At 34.4% G+C, this 26,358-nt stretch overlaps 1 protein-coding gene across 1 annotated transcript in view; it reads right to left on the bottom strand.

The window, feature by feature from the left end:
• Positions 1-1,658: 1,658 nt before the first annotated feature.
• The window catches only part of LOC129224694 (nudC domain-containing protein 1-like), a 65,450-nt gene continuing 40,750 nt past the window's right edge, over positions 1,659-26,358 (bottom strand). The window contains exons 6-9 of the mRNA XM_054859241.1: positions 23,565-23,775; positions 21,637-21,781; positions 20,539-20,655; positions 1,659-2,317 (exon numbers count right to left, since the gene is read on the bottom strand). Coding sequence (XP_054715216.1) covers positions 1,847-2,317; positions 20,539-20,655; positions 21,637-21,781; positions 23,565-23,775 — 944 coding nt within the window. The 3' untranslated portion in view covers positions 1,659-1,846. The remainder of the gene's footprint in view (positions 2,318-20,538; positions 20,656-21,636; positions 21,782-23,564; positions 23,776-26,358) is intronic.

Genomic DNA, 26,358 nt, shown 5'->3' with positions numbered 1-26,358 from the left:
ATATCATCACTATGTACTATATCACCTTCATTTTGTTTCATTATTTAAAAAACGTACACAATATTATTGATTTGCCCCCCCCCCCCCCCCCACTTCAATTGAACTCTATTTATTTATTTAGTTTTAGCACAACGCATTTTACAATTTAAAAATTACTAACCACATTTCAATCTTTAAAAAATTTATAGCATCGCTGTAACCTCCCTCTTCCCTTTCAAAGTTTCCACATATGCTACTTATTCCCCATATGTGTGGCTCACCGATCTTTATGCATTTATTGAAAGATTGAAGACCACTAGACCAGGAGGGCTCACCTGGGGGGGGGGTCATGGTGCAGACTGCGCCATTGAAATAATTAGGGGGTGTTTTGAGAGGTATTTTTCACTTTTTGGGGGGGGGATCTTTGCGAGATATAGGGGGTGCGCCTTTGCCCTTAGGGGGGCAGCACCCCTGAGCTAGACCCTAATAAGTTCCTGTCAATTATTCTTAATTTTAAATATTCAATCCCCCCCCTTATACTTACACTTATTTTATCTTAAGACTGAAAAAGTAATTGAATCTTAATCTTCTTTGGCTTAGGTTTAGTCGAAAAAAATATTTTACAAAGTTAATTTTTTTAATCTAAGGCCCTCCTTCAGATTCGGGCCAACAAGTATCCTTTCTCATGCATGCTCCTAAGTTAGATGTGGCCATTTCAAAGTCCCCTTCTTTGACTTATATGAGCAGCAAGCGAATCCCTAGTCAACTTGCATACATAACATCTTTGTAGAGCCTTTTTTTGCACAGTTGGCATTAAGGAATGATCTTTTGAAGCCTGCAGATTTGAGCTTGTAGCATTGTCTGAGTTGAGTATGGGTTGCAATTCTATTCCTTCATGCTCATAACGACAAATATCAGTGCAGTTGCCAAAGGGGAATACATATGAAGCAGTGAGAAGCAAAGGGATATAAGTGGGTTTTTTAAGTTTTGAGTAATACGTTTTTAAAGATAACGTCCTAGGAAGGCTTTTACTGAACTGCTTTTCTAAATCATGATATACATTTTCACTTTTCACTCCAGGGTCCCCTGTACCTACCACTGTTTATGGTTTAACCAGTTGGATGGGACCCTGAAGACAGCTCTGATTTTTTGATCCAGACCAGAAGCCGAGCAATCCCTGGTCTAGCACCCCCCAAAGGTATCGTTTCACTTGGTGGACTTGGTGACTACGAGCATATTTAACATCCCTCAGTCACTATTAACTAAAACGGTGGACCTTCTGGTCACAATTCCGACGCCTAACCGATCCTGCCACCACAGCCCAATCATGATGTACAGCAGCACCTACCATGGCTACTAGTACTATATCTTGCTCTAAGATAGAGAAGAGGTTAACCTAACATTTGTACTGGTTATCTCCAAAATTTTTAATTTTGCCACTTACATCCCCTTACCCTCCCCCCCCCCCCCCCCACTGCCTCATATCGTTTCTCTTACCATCATCAATATTCTTTGGTATTTCTTGTCAATACCAAAGGAAGTTTGATTTATGCATGATTACTGTGTTAGCCATAAAAATTACTTTCAAACTTTTACCAAAAATTATAACAACCAGCATTTAAGCTGAATGATTCAAAGCTCTTTTAAGTCATGTTCGAAGCAAAGTCAAGTCATGTTTAAAGATCTTTATTGTACAAAGTAAAACTCCAACAAGCACAAATGAAATGTCAACCCATATGTACAAATAAAACCTATCAAATACAATAGGCATTTCAGATATAGCTATACATATGTACAATACATGTAAAAAATGAGTGCAAGAAGTATCTCGGAGATACTTGGAATAATTTCCTAATAGCAGCCCACATTATTTAGCAGTCACTTTTATAGCATATAACATGTCTTTACTCAACACAAAAACACACTGTGGACTAACCTGTAAGCCAAGTATCCTGTCACACTGTTCCAAGCTAATAACATACTGCTTGGCTATATGAGCAATTAATTCGCCAGTTTTTCGATTTCGTACTTCAAATGCTGAATGCAAGTTCTCTGGTTGACAATATAAGTACACATGTCGAGAACAATCCGAAATCAATGAGAAGGAAAAGTCGGGAGCACAAAAAGTGAATTTTTTTTCTTGTTTTGAAGCGAGAACATAGCCTAAAGCGGAAAAGGTTGCCACATGCTCCATCTTGAATTGTTCTAACTCCCCTTCACTGCAAATATTCTTTGGTTGCCAAAGTATACCGTCTACATCATGTCTTAGACATATTGCAGGCAATTGCTCAGGACTTGTCTGCTGGCAAAACAACAGTTGATGGCCACCCATATTTATCTAAATTTAGATTAATAAACAATTAGAACTGTAAAATTGAAACTGAAAATAAACTGACAAAAGATTAGATAGTCATCTAAGTAATACACATATTTTAAAGTTAAAGCATATATATGAACTAGAATAAGAAAAAAAGAACCTAGATAAAGATTTTCTAAATTTCTTTGAAATAAGTGCAACACTTTTTACTATCCACTTTTTCTTCTCATGGAATCTCTGGTTTTTAATCCCATAGACAAAAAGGAGGTGGAGCGATTTAAAGTTTATCATGTATATCTGAGTGCTTGTCTGTGGCATCCAAACTCCTAAACAAATAACCAATTTTGGATTTTTTTTTTTTTTGTGATAATGCATATCACATTTTTTACCCATTTACATTTTTCCCATGTTTTCGGTCATTTTATTCGTTGTCTTCCCCCATTTTGTTGTTTTTTTATTTTCTTGTGCATTCCACGTTTTCCCCGCGTTCCCCCGTTAAATTTCGCACACTTTACGATATCAAAATATGACTTATTCACTTTTCCCATCGTTTAACTTTTTGTCACTTTTTCAAGCGTCGATCCAATTTTTTGCATCTTCTTGTCGGCCATTAAAATGGCGTAGCGTCCCCTTCCCTTCGTTGTTTGGGCGCCAAACGCACTCATTGGTTCCCGCGCATCACCGCGTACCCGGATCTGATCGCTCATTTGCCGATTCATTTTTCCACCCCACTTCACTCTACTTGCTGCTCTCTGTCCGCTCGGTCGCATTTTCTGCGGCTCCGGTTTTTGTTCTACGATGGCGATAATGAAGCATCGGTGCACGGCGTCTGGGGACGGCCGTTGCTCGCCGCAAAATCGTTAATAACCTCAACATGAGGTGAACGTTTCATTTTTTCATATATGTTTAAAATATATTAATCAAGACCGTACTTCGTCGCTGCTGAAGATGAGTGCATTGATGATCCATCACCTGTTTGAATGATGGCGTCCGATGGCGGCACGCAGAGTGCACCTGAATCGTCCCCTTAATGTAACTACTTCTTCGATGATCTACATACCATGAGGTGACGGCATGGATCCGCAATTACCTTGAAAGTATCCTGATTCCTTTTTAAGCGTGCGACGAGCTCAACATTGTCACCATGGAGATTACAACCAGCGCCATTTTTTTTGTCTCAACGTACATTGGCCTTCAACGGAAATCGTCAACAATAAGTCATCCCTGAATTACACCCCACCATAATGAACTGTCCGTCCTCCGTACATTACAATTAAATACTTCACCACCCTCCGCGTGAACTCTACGTTTTTTTTTGACCGTTAACGAACTTTGCCAGCTCCGCCCTTTTTTTTGAACTCTCAAGTCTGGATTCCTCGCATTTGTTTTTTTTTTATACTAAGTGAAATGTTCTGGTGATCACCATGCCTAGTGCCTGTCTTCATGTCTGCTTGGAAGTAACGTAGAATAAAGAATGTGTGGTAATTAATTTTGTGTATTCTATCGTCAACAAACACCACCCCCGGGTAAGTCTCTTTTAAATTTTTGTTCTTGGGCATTCAAGGCAGTCGTTGGTCTGAGGTTATGCGCGGCAGCGATGCTTCCACTTCCACGGCCTAAAATCGCTTTCTCTTTGGTTTTCGTATAATTTGACAAAATTAAACGCGCGCAACATGACAAAATGGCGCCGTTTTTGACCAGGTCTTGAATGCCTTTTTTTTTCTGAAGTTGAATGCATATGCACTTTTGTTGTTTTTTTCATATGGCTTTTTGTATTTCTGTGATGTTAATGGGGGGATATATTAATTTTATATTTTTAATTTAGTTCAAAAATTTGATGTCAATTTTTATTTTATTAGTTGCATTTATTCTCATGTGTGCATGTGCTTTCAACAATGTTTGCATTTAAAATTTTTTGTTTCTCATGATTGCACCGTGTGAATTAAGTGAAAATTATATTAGATGCTCATTGATTTTTGTGCTAAAGTAAAAGACGGCACATTTGTTGCCATGTCAACTGGTAGTACTCAAACCGACCCACCCCAAGGTGTGAATATGGCCAATGAGTCACCTCAAGGTGCTGTGGCGAGTAGGAATTTTAACTTCCCCATTCCCTCATATTCAGGCGAGCCAGAAACTGTTGAATTTTTTATATCACAAATTAAGGACTTGCAGAATTTAAACGGTTGGGATGATCCCACGACTCTTATGTTTTTAAAGTCAAAACTTTCTGGCTCTGCCTTGTATTTTTTTGCGACCAATCCCAGTTGCTTGGAGTCTATGACTTTTAACCAGGCTTGTGACAAATTGCGTGCATTTTTCAAAATGCATACCCCTTCTTCTGTGTCCCTTTCAGAATTTCAAAATATCAAATTTGAAACTCATGAGAGTATTCAGAGTTTAGCACATCGTGTTGAACGTGCTGCTCACTCAGCATATCCTTTTATTACGGATAGTGCTGCCCTCACCCAAATAAAATCTTACCAATTTTTGGCGGCTTTACCATTGAATATCAAGGACAAACTACTTGATGTCGACACGTCAAAGTTTACCGATTTAGTCGACAAGGCTAATAAGTTACACTGTTTACATGTAACAGGCCAACCAAAATTGACAAATGCTATGACTAGTGCTCAAGTGCAAATAGATGCCTTGGCCGAAAATTTACGATCTTTAACAACATGTGTCACTAAATTAATGTCAAATTGTCGTCTTTGTGGGGAAAGTCCACACCCACTTGTTGAATGTCCTTTGTACATTCGCGTCTCTTCCGTTAATGAGAAAACTGTTTTGCCCAAACCCCAGCAAAAAGCCTCTCCAAATTCTAATAACACTTTTTGTGTATTTTGTGGTAGAACAAACCACTTAATGATTAATTGCCGGATTTACAATGGGGGTCAACCCCTTAACAATTTCTCAAATCAAGGTCAAAATAGGCCTCAAACTCAAAATTTTTTTGCCCCTCGTATTCCATTTAGGCCACGAGGTAACTTTAATTTCCCCAACCAGTTTGTTCCACCCCAACATTTTCTGTCGCAAAACAGATTTTCATCGCCGGAAGTAAGACTTAATACTCCAACACAAAATGGAGACAATTTAAACTGGCGAGGGGGTCATCCATGAGGGACGGCTTGGCCTCGGTAACTGATTTCTCATCTCTGGTCCCTCAAAATATTAGTGTACAGGAGACTGAATCTGTTCAATGTAAGAAACATAATACATATCCAGATTTACATACCTTTTTAAATAGCTCCATTGGTAAAGATACTATTGGGAAATTTTTGTCGAAATTTTCAAAGCCTGATGAGTCTCAATGCAAACAATCCGAATCCATTTTTAATGTTCATTCTGATAACAAGGTTAGCGACTTACCTATACTTAATATTTCAATTGGTCATGAGATATTCCCAATGCTTTTGGATTCAGGATCTTCGGTCAGCTTATTTTCAAAAGCTGTTTTCGAACAGATAAAATCTTTGACAAAATGCAGATTTCTCTCACGCACTGTCACAATCAGGACTGTAAATTCTAATTTATCATTTTCTGCGTGCGCTGAGGTTTCATTTAAAATTGGTAAAAATTTCTTTAAGCACCCATTTTTTGTTGCTGATTTTGCACCTTCCTCTTTTTATGGGATATTAGGTTATGATTTTTTAACCCGTTTCAATGTGTTAATTGACACTAAGACCGGCAGTGCCACTTTTGATAATTTTAAAGCTCCTTTAATGCCTCAAACTGACATCTCACAACATTTGGCCAAAATTAATTCTCTGCATAGTGACAAGGCTTTTTCGGTTGCTCTTAAAAACAAATTAATTATCCAACCGGGGGAAACTGCCATTGCTAATTTTTCGTTATCTGACATACCGGTAAAATCATCTGAAATTTATTTTATTCCTACCGTTAATGACATAACTTGTGAAATTCATCCCGCTGTGCACTTAGTCGAGAAACATAATTTCTCCTCTATTATCAGAAATATTGGTAACAATCCTCTTCATTTAAATAAAGGTATGGTAATGGGTCATGTCACTGAACAGTTTGAAATTTTAAATGATTCTTTGAATGAAACTACATGCTCAAGCAATCAATCCCAATTTTGTCACCAAATTATTGCATCAGACGAAGTATTAAAAATCAGGAAAGTGGAACTTAGTCCTTCAGATTTTAAATTAGATCACTTAAATACTTCACAACAAGATATTTTATTAAACATTTTGATGAAAAATTTTTCTGTGTTTAGTAAATCTGTCAAAGCTTTAGGGTGTTCTGACATTGTCACTCCTTCAGTCATTTTGCGTAACAATAATCCAATTAAGGCCTTACCTTTTGAAATTCCTCAGGCGTTAAAAGGACAGGTTCAGGAAGAATTGGATGAATTAATTGAGGCTGGAATTATTTCTAGAAATGTGAGCCACTATGCGAGTCCGATGATAATGGTACGTAAGAAATCTGGGCCTAATGAACCACCTAAGTACCGTATGGCATTAGATTTAAGATTATTAAATTCCGTCATCGAAAGTTCCACATACCCACTTCCCAAAATTTCTACGTTAATCAATGCCGTCTCATCCTATAAATACTATACCGTTTTAGATCTGCATTCGGCCTATTGGCAAATTCTCCTTCCCAATCATCTCCAAGATATTGTGACTTTCTCGACCGAATTTGGCTCTTTTGCTCATAACCGTTTGCCCTTTGGCCTTAAGGTAAGTAGCAACATTTTCCAATCTGCCGTGGATCAGTTAATTGATGAGTTAAAATTGCTAGGAATTCACGGAATTCATGCATTTCAAGACGACTTTTTGGTTTGTGCCGAAAACTTTGACCAGATGGTATCTAAGCTCGAGGCTGTCTTTTCTGTTCTCTCCAAACATAATCTAACTTTATCGCCATCTAAATGTGTTTTTTTCCAGACCGAAATTGATTATTTGGGATTTCATATATCACACAACTGTATTCAACCTATTACTTCTAATATTGCCAAAATTACCAAATTTGCCCCACCTCGCACTGTGCGACAGGTCAAGAAATTCTTGGGGTTATGTGGATTTTATAGGCATTTAATTCACAAGTATGCTGAACGCACCCATGTTTTGACACAATTAACCGCAAAAAATAAACCTTTTGAATGGAATGATGTTCACCAAAAAGCTTTTGATGATCTCCAGTCTACCTTTTTTAAGCAGCCTTTTGTGGTTCTTCCAAATTGGAATGATGATTTCTATTTAAATACAGATGCTTCACTTCAGGGAATTGCTGCTGTATTGATGCAAAAGAGAGATGGTATTCTAAAACCCGTGTCTTATTTTAGTAAAGCTTTGTCAAAGTCTGAACGTAATTATCCTCCAATTAAACTCGAGTTGTATGCTATATATAAAGGAATGACAGCATTCAGGACATACCTCTTTAATAGAAGATTTATTCTCATGTCTGACAGTAAGCCCTTAGAGCGTTACAGCAATGTAACCTCGCCAGCCGATGTTGTTACTCGTTGGTTGTTAGAAATTGGTCAATATTCCTATACTTTTTCATATATCCCTGGCCCTCAGAATATTTTAGCAGATTTCTGTTCGCGGAGCCCTGACCCCAATTTACATGAATCTGCTCTTCAACCCAATGCGGATAAGGAGTTGATCCTTCCCTTCACTGATATTTCCACCCCTGACAATATGCAGTGTGATATACCCTCTAATACTCCTTGTGTTGAATCCACTAATGTGGTTAATTATTTGAGACCGCACCCTACTTCCCTATGTGAACCTCAGTCAGGTCATAATTTAAGCTCTCATTCATTTGTGTGTGCCCAAACTGATGCACATAATGAAATATCTATTAAAACCTTTTTACGTGAGCAACTTAATGATCCGTACATTAAAGAAGCTGTTTCCTTTTTGCAAAAGCCTAATCTGCATCATGCTCACAAGCTTAAGGATTTTTTCATTTGTCCAACTACAAACCTATTAATGCATGTTCGCAACAAAACTTGTTTACCTACTATTGTTGTTCCCGACACATTGAAAGCTAAAGTTTTGCAAATTTGTCACATTTCTCACACCGGAATAAAGAAAACGTATGAGGTAGTTGTTAGTAAATATTTTTGGTTAGGAATGTATCGGGATGTGTCGAATTTTGTTTTATCATGTGATTTTTGTATTCGACTGAAGCCCTATTCCATTAAACCCGCCCCATTGCAAAATATTTGGATTCCGAGGAGACCTGGCGAGTTCTGTTCAATCGACCTGGTAGGTCCAATTCGCCAATATGGATATATTTTGACGGTTACCGATCATTTTTCGCGTCACGTTGTCCTTTATCCTTGTAAAGATATTACTGCCAACACAATAGTTAAGCACATGTTGAATTACATTTCTCTATATGGTAGAATGTCGTATCTTCTGTCAGATTTAGGCCGTCAGTTTGACAGTGATGTATTTCACTCTCTGAACAAGGCCTTAGGTGTTACAATTCAGCATTCTTCTCGTGCTCATCCCCAGTCCAATTCGATTTCTGAGAGAATTAATAGTCAAATCAAGTCTAGTTTACTGTCTTTACTTGAGCAGAATGTGTCTTTAGAAGTTGCTGTTATGGTTCACATGTCTATATATAATGGGACAACTCATTCATCTACTGGTTTCACGCCTAACATGTTGCACTTGGGAAGGGAACTATCCTTGTTTTTTGACACTTTTGATAATGACGTGCAACCTCGATTTCTTAACACCTCACATTATATACAAAATGTTCTGCAGGATCTTCGCCTAATCTATGAGGAGGCGTACTCTTCTTTACAACTCAAACAGATCAATCAAAACAATAGGCAATTGCCTGCTTCTCACAGTCGAAATTTTAAACAAAATGATATTGTATACATGAAGTCGGCTGACACTTTTAAACCTAGATTTGATGGTCCCTATACTGTTGTAAGCAATGTAGGGGATGTAAATTGTAAAATTAAACTCTTAGGTGATGACTCCGCGCAACCTTTTGTAATTCATGTCAATCGTTTACGTTTAGCCCCACCTCGCAAAAGCAATTTAATGTCTGTTAACACAGATAACAATGTGTCCCACCAACCTCAGCATCCCAGTCAACAAACCCGTTACTTTCTCCGTAGTTGTAAGTAATTTAATCATAGGGTGTGCCACTTGCTGTTATGTACGGGCAGTCGTGCTGGTCGTGATTGTAATTCCGGAATCCGTATCATTTTGCTTGTGATTCTCTCTATGTCTTTTATGAAAGTAATTTTTTTCTCCCCTATGTTTGTTTTCATTGAGGGGCACAGTGATGAGAATTTATTGTTAATACAAGGCAAGTCGATCTCATTTTTTCTATTTTTTGAAATGTATTCTTATGTGTTTTTTTAATTTTTACGTATGACAGGACGCTGTCATATTTTTTGCTGTTGGTACCAACATATGTATGTCAACATGTGCGTAACAATTTTTCCTCCACATAATAATGTCAATCTCTCGATTATGTCCTAATATCTACAACCGGTTTTCCTTATTATGTCTTACTCTTCATGCTTATGAATTTGTCCGTCTCAATCTTAGTGTGTCTTCAACATTCAATTTTTTTTCAAATACAAATTTAGTACTCAGTGTGCTCCTGGTAATTTGGTGCACTACGCTGTTGAACTCTTTAACAATATGAACTGTTTAAAAAAAAAAAAAAAAAAAAAAAAAAAAAAAAAAAAAAAAAAATTCTACTTGAAATTTTTTACTCATGTTACCCTAATGTGTAACACTTGACATAGATAGTCAAGATAATGATTCTAATGTTTTTTGTGCATTAATATGTTTTTGTATAATTTAATGCATATCGAGAATGGTCATATTTGAGGGTTATTGCATTTTTTTTGTATTCATACCTTCTACATGTGTTGGGTAGTTGTGAACTTTTTTTGAATGTTTATATTTTTAACTCTTGGTATGCTATGTGTTGTTCACGTAATTACAACTGTGTGTATTTTTTTTGTCCTTTTGGTTCGTCGTGTGTGGCAAATTGTTTTGTGAGCAGGGTGCAATCATGACATGCAAAAAGAAAATGCAAACTGTTCATTTTCTTTGACTTACCCATTTTCTACCTTGACGATAGTATAAAACTGTATCCCATGTTTTTTTTTGGATGTTACAACTCTTTATGCATTTGAATATATATGATGTATGAATTTGTTGTGTAAAGTTTCGGTAAATTGGAGCTGGACTTAAAATTTTCTTTTTTTTCTCTTTTTTTTTCTTTTGCTTTGCCAGTGTATGTGATAATGCATATCACATTTTTTACCCATTTACATTTTTCCCATGTTTTCGGTCATTTTATTCGTTGTCTTCCCCCATTTTGTTGTTTTTTTATTTTCTTGTGCATTCCACGTTTTCCCCGCGTTCCCCCGTTAAATTTCGCACACTTTACGATATCAAAATATGACTTATTCACTTTTCCCATCGTTTAACTTTTTGTCACTTTTTCAAGCGTCGATCCAATTTTTTGCATCTTCTTGTCGGCCATTAAAATGGCGTAGCGTCCCCTTCCCTTCGTTGTTTGGGCGCCAAACGCACTCATTGGTTCCCGCGCATCACCGCGTACCCGGATCTGATCGCTCATTTGCCGATTCATTTTTCCACCCCACTTCACTCTACTTGCTGCTCTCTGTCCGCTCGGTCGCATTTTCTGCGGCTCCGGTTTTTGTTCTACGATGGCGATAATGAAGCATCGGTGCACGGCGTCTGGGGACGGCCGTTGCTCGCCGCAAAATCGTTAATAACCTCAACATGAGGTGAACGTTTCATTTTTTCATATATGTTTAAAATATATTAATCAAGACCGTACTTCGTCGCTGCTGAAGATGAGTGCATTGATGATCCATCACCTGTTTGAATGATGGCGTCCGATGGCGGCACGCAGAGTGCACCTGAATCGTCCCCTTAATGTAACTACTTCTTCGATGATCTACATACCATGAGGTGACGGCATGGATCCGCAATTACCTTGAAAGTATCCTGATTCCTTTTTAAGCGTGCGACGAGCTCAACATTGTCACCATGGAGATTACAACCAGCGCCATTTTTTTTGTCTCAACGTACATTGGCCTTCAACGGAAATCGTCAACAATAAGTCATCCCTGAATTACACCCCACCATAATGAACTGTCCGTCCTCCGTACATTACAATTAAATACTTCACCACCCTCCGCGTGAACTCTACGTTTTTTTTTGACCGTTAACGAACTTTGCCAGCTCCGCCCTTTTTTTTGAACTCTCAAGTCTGGATTCCTCGCATTTGTTTTTTTTTTATACTAAGTGAAATGTTCTGGTGATCACCATGCCTAGTGCCTGTCTTCATGTCTGCTTGGAAGTAACGTAGAATAAAGAATGTGTGGTAATTAATTTTGTGTATTCTATCGTCAACAAACACCACCCCCGGGTAAGTCTCTTTTAAATTTTTGTTCTTGGGCATTCAAGGCAGTCGTTGGTCTGAGGTTATGCGCGGCAGCGATGCTTCCACTTCCACGGCCTAAAATCGCTTTCTCTTTGGTTTTCGTATAATTTGACAAAATTAAACGCGCGCAACATGACATTTTTTTTTTAATTTTTTTCTACAGTTGCCTTTATTGAGATCGTTCTTACTTATGATTTATTTGAGACAGTGATTTTTTACATTTTTAATATAATATTAGTTCTTGTTCTGCAAGATTATAATTTGAACTCGACATTCTGAGGGTGGTTTATTTGCAATAAAAAAGGAAATTATTTCAAATATTATTTGTTGTCTTCAAAATGTAACTTTAAAAATCAACACAAAAATTTTTTAATAGTTTTAAGCTACAACATTTTAATAAAATTTTAAAGCTGAAATTTTAACAAGATAAGTGCTATTTATTTTACCGTAGCAGAATTCATAGTATGAGCGATAGATTTCATCAACTTTTAAAAAGTTGCGCAAAAAAGGATACAGGGTGGCGACAGGAACTGTGAAAAAAAGTTCCCTGACTTTTCCCTGATTAAGTTCATCAAATTTCCCTGATTTACGTTATCAATGATAATGGTTTCCTTTCTTTGCTCCGCTTGAAATCCATTGTATGTTTGTATAAAATGCAGTATTTTAAACGTTTTAAGTTGTGTAAAGTTGTTGAACAAAAGATACATTTTAAAAAGATGCTACATTTTTAATAAAATGACTTAAAATAAAAAACAGATCAAGTCAATTTTTTTGGAGGGGGAGAAAACCCACAAAACAGTATATTAAATTTTTCTACAAATGGAAAGATTATAGAAAATTTAAAAAAAACTTTACTTCCAGAAACCACTTAGCATAAGAATTTTAAGAAACTATTAAAATCACTCTTAAAAAGACATGTGTATGATAAAACTAAAAAGTAATTGAAATTAATTTGAACTACATTTTCAGACAGTATAATAATTGTTGCTAGAATAACAAGTAATAGTGAAAGAATAGAAGTAATGTAGTTATTCTTATATATAACTAATTGACATATTTATGCAAAACAGATGAAACCATTTGACATCCATTCATAGGGAGCTTTTCTCTAATCAAGAACATATGTTTTAATGAGTGAATACAGCATTTTAACAATAAAAAATAAAGATATTTACTTCAGTACACAAGTCAACTCTATTTCAAATGATTTCAGTATGTAACGAAAAAAAAACTTAGATTGCTTTTGTAACAAACAACTTTGAAATGCAAGAAAAAAAAAGCAATTAGTTAATTTCAAAATAAATAAAATAAGAATACAGTTTGGTCACAAAATAAAAGAATCATTTAAGTCTAAAAAAAAGAAAACCTTTATAATATGCGGCGACAACAAATAGTAACACGGCAAAAAACAAAGTTTTTTTTTATTGAAAGTTCAGTTTTAGCAATTAAATTTAAAACGCATAGAAGTAATAACTTTTAAGCTTTTATTAGTATTAATTCAAAAACCAAAGATTTCTTCCTGAAAACGTGATTACAGTACGCTAATTACTTCGAGACAATGGAATAAAGGCAAAGGCGCTAATTCATTAATGAAGCCTTCCTCTTTGCTTGTATGGTTGTTTATTTTACATAGCATTGAAAGCGCGAAAGAAAATTTCAAGCTAAGTAAAATAAACAACCTAACAGGAACAGAGAGCAATCTTAGGAAGTTCATCCTATGGTTAATAAGTAAGATTCAATACTTTGACGTTGAGGAAAAATATGCACAAATATGTGGCAGTCAAGGACGTAGCCAAGGGGTGGGTCCATGGGGTCTGGACCCCCCCCCCTTCCCGAAAGACCCCTCTCCTTTTTTCTCAGTTGTTGCATCTCGCATCAACAAAATTTTTCCGAAAGATAATGATTTTATAAAATGCAGCATTCTCTCCCCTTAAATATTCCCAATAATCGGCAATTTTCTCAGCGCTTGAGTCAATTCAGAACACGAGAACCTCGTGCAACAACTGCAGGTTCCCAATTTTCGTCTGCTTTTTGCTGTGTCACCTACTCCGTCCGAAACGGGGAAATGTCCCTTTCGACTTTCAAACCAGCTGGGTCCTGTGACCTTGAAATTCGGCCCCTCTCCTTGGTCCATCAAATTGCCATTGGCAAAGTAAAAACAAGCATTTATTGCCACTTCTGCCGTATCCCACAGTCTCATTGGCGTGGTTTTCTTTATTTCTTTCTCTTTTCTTTTTGGATTTTCGTGGATTTGGTAGACGCATGTTGTACGAAAGACAGCCAGAGTGAGGTGCGTTCCTGGTGAAGCAGTTAGAGACGTACCGAGTACTCGGCAACTACTCGGTACTCGGCCTACTCGGCCAATTTGCCGAGTACTCGGTACTCGGCCAAATTCTGATCAGATACTCGGCCAATACCGAGTAGTTGCAAAAAATTGAATATTGTCCAAGACAGATACTAAAATTTATAAAAAAAAGAGCAAGCATTATATTCTGCAATCATTTACAATTAAAATTTATAAGTCAAGTTTAAATTTTGAGAAAAATGAAGTTTGTAATGCTTCAGTGGAATAAATATTTTAATGTCCAAAAAGTTAATAAAACTTTTTTATTAAAAATTATGCAAAAAAGGTAAGTATAGAAAATATGGAATTTTTGTATTAAAAATGGATTTTTGCTACAAACAAAAATTAGTTATAAAAAATATAAAAATACCTATGCTTAAAAAATAAAATTAAATAAAACAACGTTAAAAGCACAGTGCAGGAACACTGCAGACACGTGTTTTGGCGTTACAAGGAATTTCTTTTTCAATGCACAAAATGGGAGCTCGTGGATTTAAAGGCATCCGACAAAAGTCGGATTTTTTTGTTGTATGTCTTTACATTCTTTAGCTCACATGTTATGCACTGAAAAAGATGTTCCTTGTAACGGGGGGTCAGAAACACGTGTCTGCAGTGTTCATGTACATTTGTTTTATCTGCTTTCAAAAATTATTTATGTTTGGTGGACTAGAACTATAATTGATTGGTATACAGAGAAACCCCTCCTAACGGACACCCCTCTTAAGCGGACAATTTTTAATTCCCCAGTTCCAATGCAAATAACATTATTAAGCCCCTGTCCTGCGGACACCTCTCTATTGCGGACAAAAAAAAATTGTCCGCATTAGAGGGATTGCAATGTAATTTGTTTCAACTCCAACTTGATAAATCATACCTTTTATTTATTTATTTTTAATTTTAAAAATAATTTTTTTGTAAAATTTTTGACACAAACAAAATTGTTTAAATATAAAGCAAAATTAAATTTCAGCAGGAATTTAGTTTTAAAAATTATTATATGGACAAGGAGATCTATACTACTATTCCAATAAGTTCAAAATTCATCACATGTGTGTCGGTGGTTCTTCTTAAAACATAATTGGTACTTGGTAACTCGGCCGAGTAAAGAAAGGCCGAGTACTTGGTAACTTGGTACTGGGCCGAGTAGTGAAAGGCCGAGTACTCGGTACTCGGCCAAAGTGCTACTCGGTACGTCTCTAGAAGCAGTAATTGAATTCCGATTCTTTTCTGTTTTAACACGCAGTTTTTATCTATGTCATACTTATAGGAAACATATCTTGAAAAAATTTGTATGCAAAAGAAAATTAAGTTTACCCAAACTAGGTAAGTCACAGTGCTCCCTTTTCAAGTTTTCTTGATAATACAAGCAATTTTACGTGTTAATGTGTTTTTCCATTTAAAAACTAATTTTAGATTCTAAGCCAGCAGCAAAAAAAGAAATTCTACACATTTCGTGTGTTTGAAGATGAGAAAAATAATTGATTTTTTTTTTCATTTTAACTCTATATTTTTGGCATGGTTCATTTCAGATTCATTTTTTATTTTGATAAAAATTTTATTTAAACTTTTAGATTACTTTTAACATCTCTCTCCTTTCTGAGTAACAAATTACGTAGATTTTTTACTGATGTTTTCCCCCCAATATTTAAGCATAATCATGGAACATATTAAATGCCCAAAAAAAATCGTGTTTGAAGGTAAAATAAATAAAATAAATGAATAAATAAAACTTGAAGTTGATGTAACAAACTTTTTACGGTATCAAAATTTTATAGAAAAATTAAATTGAAAATTACTTGAATATTTTACTGTGATCAGTTTATGAAATTACAAGTTCGGCCATTCGGCCATATTAACGCATGTAATAAGTAATTTATTAGAAATTATTACTTTTAAATCTTACTGAATTGTGATTCTATGATCCCAAAAGAAAAAGTTTTTAATTGACGAAAAAAAAATCTTATTCGATGTTGTTCCATAAAACATATTTGTATTTGCATCATTGGAATACATTTTCTGATTGTTATTCACTGGCTTTGTACTAAGGAGTTATTTAATTAGCATCTATGCATCCATCTTTAGTAAATTGCGAAGGTAGCATTAAACGTAACAAAAAACAGGCATGTGCATTTAACTATAAATTACTAGATGAAAATTACCGCTATTTACTGCGTTACAAGCAAAGAAACAAAAAAGGTGAATACGAGGTAAATATTTTTGAGCTTTTCTTTTATATATTGCCTTTTTTTTTAAACACTTATTTTCTTCAAGCTAAAGATATTTACTATTTCTTGCAATAGAGTGTTTTGCTAACATCGTATTGAAGAAAAAAAAAATCATTACCTGCGTCGTAAAATATGATATGTATTGTTGTTAAAATTAACAACATGTTGTTAAAATAAAATTACACAGATGCTTAATTTAATTCATTAGGTATACATTCCATTAATCGGCATGTAAAAGATCCCTTAGGTCGTTTGACTGTGAATACTCTTGACAAAATTAAATTCCTTTTGCAGTTTCGCATCAAAGAGAGCTCAGGTGTCTCCATCTGGTGGAACCTGGGCATCAAATTTTCCTGTGACATTCACATCCGCGCCTTAATGGTGGCATATGAATGATTGGATGCCATATCGTTGGTTCGCACTTGTTCCGCAAAAGGCTCTAACACAGTCCCGTTAGAAAGAAAAAAATGATAAAAAACGGCAATACACCTTTTCCGATATTTAAAATGTTTTTGAACAGCTTTCACCCTTTGAGGAATAGCGACTTCACTTGAGAACACCATTTATTTCTTGCTTCTCTTTTTTTTCGGCTAACTGAAATCACTGTGTCAGTCGGCTGAAGAAAGAAAAAATATATATATAAAAAATGGTTGCAACAAAGGAAGCCTCTGTCCCTCAAAGAGTTAATAGTTTGTTCAAGCTTTTAATTGATGATTAGGAATGATAATTAGAAAACGGATAAGATTGGAAATATCATTCTATTTCGTGTTATCAAAAGAATATTATAAATGTAAATAAATAAAAACTAATTCAAGCTTTTTAAATGAAACCTTTGCCTGAAATGTTGTTCAAATCGGACAGGGTTACGTTATGTAACATTCATATAGTTATACATTCGACTCCATAGATATAGATGTATTTATCCTCATATAAATAATGCCGATGATCGAGTAACCTGCGTGTTTCAACAATGAATTCGCACCACGGCATGATATGTAATTCGATAATATGTTTTGGTAATGTTTAACATGCAAGGAAAGGCTTTATTGTGACAAGGCTGAACTCGATCCGGTAACTTGAACAGTTTTACTGGTAAGACTGTGTCATATCAGAGGAATGAAGAAACCAAAACAATGAACGCTATCTACTGGAGTTTAGGGTTAATCCACTGATGTTAGAGTTAAAATTTCAACTATCAAAATATCACCAAACAGGCAATTGCTTCGTTCAAATGAAGAAGAGTTGAAGCAATTTTCACCCGTCATGCCTTGACGGGTGACTTTCTAGTTTTCAAATAAAATGGCATAAGTACAAATGTACATATTTTGTTGAAATATATTACGAAGCTTTAATATTTTATTAAATTATCGCAAGCATTTTCCAAGTAATTTCTAGAACAGTTTTCGTTTTCTGTTTTTTTTTTATTGTGCCCTTTTTATTAATAGAAAATATGTCACTTATTTTCAGGAGGACAGAAGTTCACCCATATTTGGAAACTTTGTATGTGATAACTTTCAGTTTAATGTTAATTTACAAACTGACAATAATTAATTTATCACTTAACATAAACTTTTTGTTAACTAATTTTAACTAATGACTCTATTAATTTCAATTATTTAATTAATTTTAGTTAATTATCATATTTTAATGATCAGTTTTAATTGGATTTATCTTAGTCTTGTGTAATTATCAGCTACTAATTCTGCTTTAGCATGCCTCCTCTTTTGAAGTTGGTGCAACCTTGGACCCCCCCCCCCCTTAACAAAGTTCTAGCTACGTGCCTGTGGCAGTGTATAATCACACCTCATTAACCCTTTTTTTTGAACAGATAATTGGCGGAAAATGCGTAGGGAATTAGAGTACTTAATTTCGTAAAGCAAAAAAATTTTTTTTTCTCCATAAAATAAATTTTCCTTGATTTTTTTGCTATTTTTTCGAAATTCCCTGATATTTCCCTGATTAATAAAGTTCCCTGATTTTTCCCTGATCTCCCTGATCTGTCGCCACCCTGGGATATAAATAGATTAGCAATGATACAATAGAAAGCTTATTTTAAGGGAGTAAACCATTTTTGATGATATATTCAGTAAAATACCACCCAATAACCAGGGCTAAAGCAGAATTACATGAAACACACCACCAGCTCAGTTATTTCCAGCCGAGGACTGCTGTTTCGTGCTTATTAGCACTCATCAGCCCGGCATAGGAAAGTAACTGAGCTGGAGATGGAAAACCTCTTAAGGAAGCCAAGAGTGCCAATCGGTCACTCGTCTGGTCTGTGTAATTCTGTATTAGCTACCAGTTAGTTTGGCACTCTTGGCTTCCTTTGTTTGGCACTCTTGGCTTCCTTTGTTTGGCACTCTTGGCTTCCTTAAGAGGTTTTCCATCTCCAGCTCAGTCACTTCCCTATGCCGGGCTGATGAGTGCTAATAAGCACAAAACTGCAGTCCTCGGCTGGAAATGACTGAGCTGGCGGTGTATTTCATGCATTTTAGATGAGTCAAAAAAAAACCACCTTTTTTTTAATGTCATAAAATGTTAGTAAAACCATTTAAAAATATGTTGCCGAAATTTCAGTGAGAAATTCCGATTAGTTTCAATGCTATGAGCACTTAAAGCCACTGTGGAGATTTGAGAAAATTCACAGCAAGTTTTTTTTTTTTTTTTTTTTTAAATGTGTTTTCCTTGAGACAACTTTTTTTCAACTGGTGGGCATTCCAGCTCAAAGATTTATAGACCAATCGTTCTGAAAATTTGCTTGAATATTCTTTTTCAATTATATTCTATATGAACCTAACTGTGGGATATTATTATTAAAGACATTTTTTTAATGCAAGAAATGTGAAAAAAAAATGGTAGAAACATAACATTGTAATCAAGCACCTCAAAAACATGCAGTTTTCAACTTTTTTTTAAATCACAATTAGGTTTATATTCTAAGGAAATATGTGGCTTAGTAGAATGAAAAACTATAATGATTGCAGATAAAAATTGTGGCTTCGGTAGTGCCCATCAGGAACAAGCTCAGATTTATACCAGCAACTAGCTCTGTAATCAAGCCCAAATTTCAGAAAAATTTCGGCTTCCGAAACTGGTTTCCAACCTTAAAACTTTCATGTTTTGTATCTCTATTCCTCTTTCAGGAACCATACAAGAGAGTAAGAGTTTGGCATCAGTAAAAAAAAAAAAAAAAAAAGCTAAAAAGACTTTATTTGACTTATTGCAAGGCAGTAGTACACCTAATAGGAGGTTAGTATTTCTTTGGTCCTGAAAGAGGATTTAACGATAATAAAAAAAATTTTGAAATCTGCATTGATTGAGAAATGTAAATTTTCTTTCTACAATATAAAAATACCATCACTTCATTACGTGGCAACTAAATATGTTTTAAAATGTTTTAAACTAGAATTTCAATATTGGCAATAATTTGTGTTGCAAGCATTAATCAAATGTTGTTTCATAAAAAAAAGTTTTGTGCTATTGTACTGACATAGTTGAAGGTCAATCCTATTTTTAATTGGGTTTCTTAAGGGACTAATTTGAATTCAAAGAAAGAATGCATTTTGCAGTACACCCGAATTTCCATGGAATCCATAGTTTTCATAGATCACAATTAAAGAAACATTGGCCTAGATCAGTGATCTCCAAAATTTTTTTAGCCAAAGAAACATTTGAATTAGGACTAATTGTGATGTGTATCATTTAAAATAAGCATTGTTGTTGCATCCCAAGAATTTAAAAACAGGTTTTAAATTTTACATGACATCTTCAGTTCTTATCTGCCAGATGTCAGATAAATCAGCATGGAAAGTAAAACAATTTCTTCTCTTAGTGACAGAGCTAACGCTCTAAATGACTGACTGGCTGAAAACATTAAGTAATCAAGATTAGTTAAAGATTGAACCAAATTGGTTCATTTCAGCAGTTACAAACTTCACAGTGTGGAAATATCTCATGTAATTATTAGTTATCATTTGTGAAACAAAAATCAATTCACTGCTTGTTAGAAATATTTTATTTTACCTGATTTTCTCATTTAATTAAGAGCATTCTAATATTAATGTAGCCTTCATATTGCTGCCAGGTTAGGTTTTCTCTGACTATAGTTAAAATTCTTGCAAAAATATTTTTTTAAGAACTATGATTCTCCAGTTTGATAAGAAAACTTAAATTTAGAAACAGATAAATTTTATCTTTTGTAAAATATAATATCTTGAGCATTATTAAATACTTACCCTATGAGTCTCACAATGTTCATTCCCATCAATTCTTTGAAAACTCAGAGGTTCGGTGGCAGAATCACATTCTTCCAACTGTTCTAAATTGAAAGGAACCCTATTGCTAGGAGCAACCTGTGAATGGAAATAAAATCGCATTTTCAAACGAAGAAAAGAAAAAGCAGTAAAGACAAAAAAATTTTCAACAAAAAAAAAAAGATGGCACTCCCTTAGCAAGATGGACTGCCCACTCTGATCAAAAATTTAAGTGGGACTTTTACAAGTGAAGTGGGGGTAGTTTATTATTTAATTATTATTATCATTGCTTGAACATGTTGGATAAATATTTATTTAGATAAAGTATTTGCATATCATGTAGCACGTAATTTATTTAACGAGCAAAACGTTGAAAGAGACTTCCTTTGTCGGCTAGAATAAATGTGCACCTTATTATTTTAGAGACATCAACTAATTTTTTTAAAGAAAAATTAACATTAAAATCTCTTAATTTCTGCTACTTAGGCAAAATTATTTTTTTAATCGATCATTTACAAAATGGTGTGCTAAGGAAGTACTCTCCAATTATTATAAAAAATATATCAATACCTCCAGCAGGAAAAAAATACAATAAAGTGCCGATTATCCAGATTGACAGGGACTGAGGCAGATCTGGTTAGTAAAAAATCTGGACAATTGGACAACTTGGAAAAAAAAAGAAAGGCCATGGCGATTTCATTTTATGTAAAGTCTCTTCACAGGTTTTCTAGGCCCAGAACTGGCAATTGTAGTAGCTGACACTACAAATGTCACGTTTAAAGGTTAATTTCTCAACTTAAACAGGATTTTGTAAAAAGTTCTTTACAAATTACTTACTGCGCAGTGCAATACATACACTGCACAATCCATATTTTTAAAATTTTAGAGAAAACGAGTAGGGTGGCTCATGGCTCTTGATCAATCTGGTTAATTGTACTTCTGGTTAATCAATGTTAAGGATAAGGAAATATACACTTCAACACTAACGTTAAACATTGTTTGGTTATTCAGACTCAAAATTGTTTTAATATATTTTCATTCAGACAGAAAGTTGTTATTGAAACTGAAAGATAACTTTACCTCTGTGTCAGATGTAAGATGAGAAAGTCTATTATGAACTTCAGCCACAAGAGCAGGATCCATAAGCTCTTCACCAGATTTATCTCCTTTTACTAATTCCTGCCACATTAAACCAACTTCAGCCTTGGACAAAATTATTTCCAGTCTATAAAATTATTGAAATATATTTCCTATACACTTAGAAAACCAAAATACTTTGAAAAAAAAAAAACACTGCAAAGATACACTGTCAATCTGTCCTATGAAACTATACTGAAATTAGTAAACACAACCAAACTCTGACTTATATATTTAATACCAGTATCATTTTTAACCATCAAGTGTTGTAAAATTTTATAGCAGCATTCTTGTAACATTACTACAGTGAATGTGCATTTATTTTTTTACATGGTAGGCAAGAGCAAGTTGTAGGTGCATTACACTTAATGCATTTTTTTCCCCTATACAACCAAGTTCCCTCGACCACTACAGTTTACTCTGGATGTCTACTAGTAACCTGAAGACGAAGGTTAACTCACATGATAATTTTACAGTTACTTTCGATACCAGAAGAGGCGATTGGGACTGAAAAGTGGGGGAGGGGGGTAAAAAAAAAAAGAACTAAAAGCCATTGGATTTTTAACGGCAGCAAAAAAATGAATTTAAAAAAAAAGAGGAGGAAAAAGTACAAAATTTTTCTAAGGCTGGTTTTGAGAGCATGAGTGGTAATTGATGTAAATCTAACAGCTCAACTCATGTTTTTTTTTTTTCTTAAGATTTTGATGAATTATGTACATAACTTTCCCCAAAAAAAACACTTAGACATGAATTAAACTTACATTCTTTACCGACTTAGTAGTATTTTGCACTTAGTAATAATTTCATCAAGCAAAAATGTGTTGTTTAAGTAAAACAATTGATTTACTAATATCTAAACAATGAATACATAAACTATAAGTTACTGCTCGGACTAAATGTTTTGTAAACAGACATACAAAGTATGATCTGAAAATTTTGACATTTCTACTTTTTTTTAAATAATTTCTAGTTTTGGTTCTTAAATCTTCACTAATAAAGCTGAAAGTCTATCTGTTCGGATCTCTGTCTGTCAGGATCTCTGTGACTCCCATAAGGATTAGACCGTTCGGTCGATTTTCATGAAATTTGGCACAAAATTAGTTTGTAGCACGGAGGTGTGCATCTCGAAGCGATTTTTCGAAAATTCGATTTTGTTCTTTTTCTATTCAAATTTTAAGAACATTTTCACGAGCAAAATTATCAAAAGATGGACGAGTAGATTACAAAGTCATTATAACGTGGAACCGTAACATGGGCAAGCCAATTGGCGAGAAATTCCTCATACATTATTTGTAAATATACCAGGCGAAACAAAAGACCTTTTAATTTTCTACTATGGGCAAAGCTGTGCGGGTGCCACTAGTTGGAAAATAAAATGAATAAACGGAACCATAAAAAGTGGAGGGGCGGTTGGCCGGGGGCCAAGGAAAGAAGAGGCCAAGTGTAACATTCAATTATAAATAAGAGGTCTGAGGTTGTCCTGATGAAATTTCTTAAAAACAAATCCCCCCAAACTTGTTTTCAGATCACATTTGGTCACTTTGAGGGGGTCTCGATGAGCCCTGGATCTGCTCTTGTACTCAAGGCATTGGTCAATCTAGTTCTATAGATAAGTGAACATTTTGTAGCACATGGTGAGAGCGGCCGAGAATTTCCCATTATCTTTGAATTTTAATTCACAGTTAACGAGCTTTTATGATCATAAAAAATATCAGTTTTTATACATTTTCTAGTAATTGTAAACATGTGTTATTTAACAGGCATACAAGGAAGCAATGGGTGGGTGTTTTTTTTTTTTTTTTAATGCTAACAATAAAATATTAGTACTGTTAGCTTTTATCAAATGTACATCAAAAAGTATCTTTTATTACCTTTCTCCATCCAAAATCCAAGTGCTTGAACTGACATCAATACAATTTGCAAGAGCTCCATCTAAAACATTTTTTCCTTGATGAAGAACTTCTAAGTAAAAGGACTGTATATTTATCTGTAAGTCACTCTTCCTTGTGTTTTCAAGTACACGAAAAATCACAGTGATATCTTCTGGAGTTTGAATGTAAGTATACTTTGGAGGTTGAGGTTCTATTAGTAAAAAGTAAATTTAAATAAATATTCTGCAATATGTACAGTCAAAATAATTAAAAATTGTATTAATGCATATTAAATGCTTGATGGTACTGCATTTTTAACAGAAGTAATTTGTTTTCAGAAGTCAGAATTTCAAATACTCTAAACATTTCAATGTATCATCTCAGGGAAAAAAAAAAAAAACTATGATGCAAATGCTGTAAAATCTAGACAGAAAAGGGCAACAAAAATATCTATGCATGGGAATTAACTGCCGATTAGTTTTGAAAATGCATACCACAAAATTATTTATTTATCATCTTTTCCTTTAATCAAAACCAGCAGTCAACACATACTCATTTTTTTAAAATAAGTAAAGTAATTTATTGCAAATAAGCATAAGTTTGTTTAAAACAAGTAATAGAGTCATATATATCATACACATCATCAGATTAATAGTAATTCAGTATAAGTCTAGATTTTTTTTTTTTTTTTTTTTGACAGACAGTTGAAACTTGATGTGAAGTCACTCCTTGGGACTTCCAGAAATTGATCTTACAAGTGGGGTGACCTTATAACCGATTTGTACTCATTTGTCAACCAATAAGCATGTATGTATATAAATGCTATAATTCCTTTTCACATTTACAGTAAACTCCCGATTATCGGTGGTCAGGTTATCCGCAGCTCGGATTATCCGCGGGTCCTTTCATATATTTTTTTTTAATTTGTGATTGTGTTGTCGCTCTCGCTTTTAGATTTTACATGCATTTTTTTTTATATTAAATGTTGGTAGATGCAATGTAGCAATGTTTTTAGTTATAACTTGAATGAATGTGTGAGTGTCATTAATATTTTTATCTATTGCATACACTAAGTATCGTTTTTTACCTATTCTTCGGGTTATCCGCGGTTTCGCTTATCCGCGGTTACTGTGCCACCCTATTCCGCGGATAATCGGGAGTTTACTGTAATATGATTAAAAAGATCAGCTAATTAGGTTGTAATTTTTTAATTTAGTTGAACAAATTAAAATGTATTGAATCTGTTATCCAGTCATAAAACTATTATTATCTGAATCTTGATTCAGAATAAAGTTGTGTACAAGTATGGGCAAGTACAGTACACATGTACATAACTTCGTTTGCTTAAAATAATTCAAAATGCAAGTCCAACACTAAATTTCTTCAAGTTTTCTGAAATTTTTCTTCAGATCTTTGCAAAACAAAAAAAAAAGTGTTAAATTTTATGACATTTATGCTCTGATTGCTTTTGCTTGTGTCACCAGTTGAGGAGTTTACTTTCAAAACAGATGACGAAAAAACATTTTACGCACAAACACTAACTGTTAGAATTTCAAATTTTTCAATGTTTTGGAAGAATAACAAGTGACTATTGGAATAAGTCTAGGAATTTTTCCACAATTTTATCTGACCTAAATTGCCAATTTTATTTTGGATATATTCCCTTTTGGTGTTAAACAGTGGATATCATCACTTTTGCAAAAAACATACATTTTTTTCAGAAATAAACTTTAAAATTGAAACAAAATGTTTAATATTTTTTAATATCCTTTTTCTTTTTACTATACTTTATTCCTTCCTACTTACTTTATTCTTTTCACTGAACATATAAAAAAAAAAGGACCTTCGATCCAATTAAGTATAAACAATGAAACCACCCAAGCCGATTCAAATAACAACGTTGTATACATAGGTATTAAAAGATCAATTTTTATCACAATTTAATCATTAATTAATCACAATTTAATAGTAATATCAATTATTTAATATTAATTTAGTAATTACAATTTTAAGGTCGCGCTCACCTAACTGATAACAGACTTGCACAAGGTGCAATGTGCTGCGATTTCTTAATACGAACGGGTATCATGCTTGATTGGAAATGTTCAGCCAGTGCCTCGCTCCACTATTTTATTTGTGAACTACTTTTGAGTTTGAAGGGGCAAATTCAAATTTTCCCCTTCAAACTCAAAAGTTTCAGACTTTTGAACTTCAAGCTTTTGAGCAAAAGCTTCAAACTCAAAAGTTTTATTTGTGAACTACTTTTGAGTTTGAAGGGGCAAATTCAAATTTGGATAAGTGCCCTTTAAAATGAATGAGTGGATACCGGCAAATAAGAGATATGTTCCACCTAGCTGTAAAAGACCTGGTGAGAAATAAAGGATGGATATACACTGTTTAGGTGGTAAAACCAATGTTTACGTACTCTTTAACCACAGATATACAACACTTTGAGCAGAATGAAATCCATGGGTCGATAGGACTTATGTTAGAGATTCTGAAAACGAAAAAAATAGGTATTTTTAAAAATTGGATATAATCCGTTTTGAAAGTTAACTCCTCAGTTCACTTTTAAGTACCTCTGTTACTATACTCACTTTCTACTGAAATCACTGCAATTATTACCCACTTAGTTCGAGAAAAAGCTTTTCATCAGTCCTATATGACGGAAAATTCATGGAACTGAATATACACGGCACTGAAATCGTTCAAAGAACCTCAGACAAATGTGTTAATAATTGTACTAAAAACCTGACCATATATCCGATAATACATAACATAGAATATTTGTTCA

This window comes from Uloborus diversus, chromosome 6 (assembly GCF_026930045.1).
Source record: "Uloborus diversus isolate 005 chromosome 6, Udiv.v.3.1, whole genome shotgun sequence".
NCBI lineage: Eukaryota > Metazoa > Arthropoda > Arachnida > Araneae > Uloboridae > Uloborus > Uloborus diversus.
Note: the sequence above shows the minus strand (reverse complement) of the source record. Positions and strands in the feature narration are given on the sequence as shown.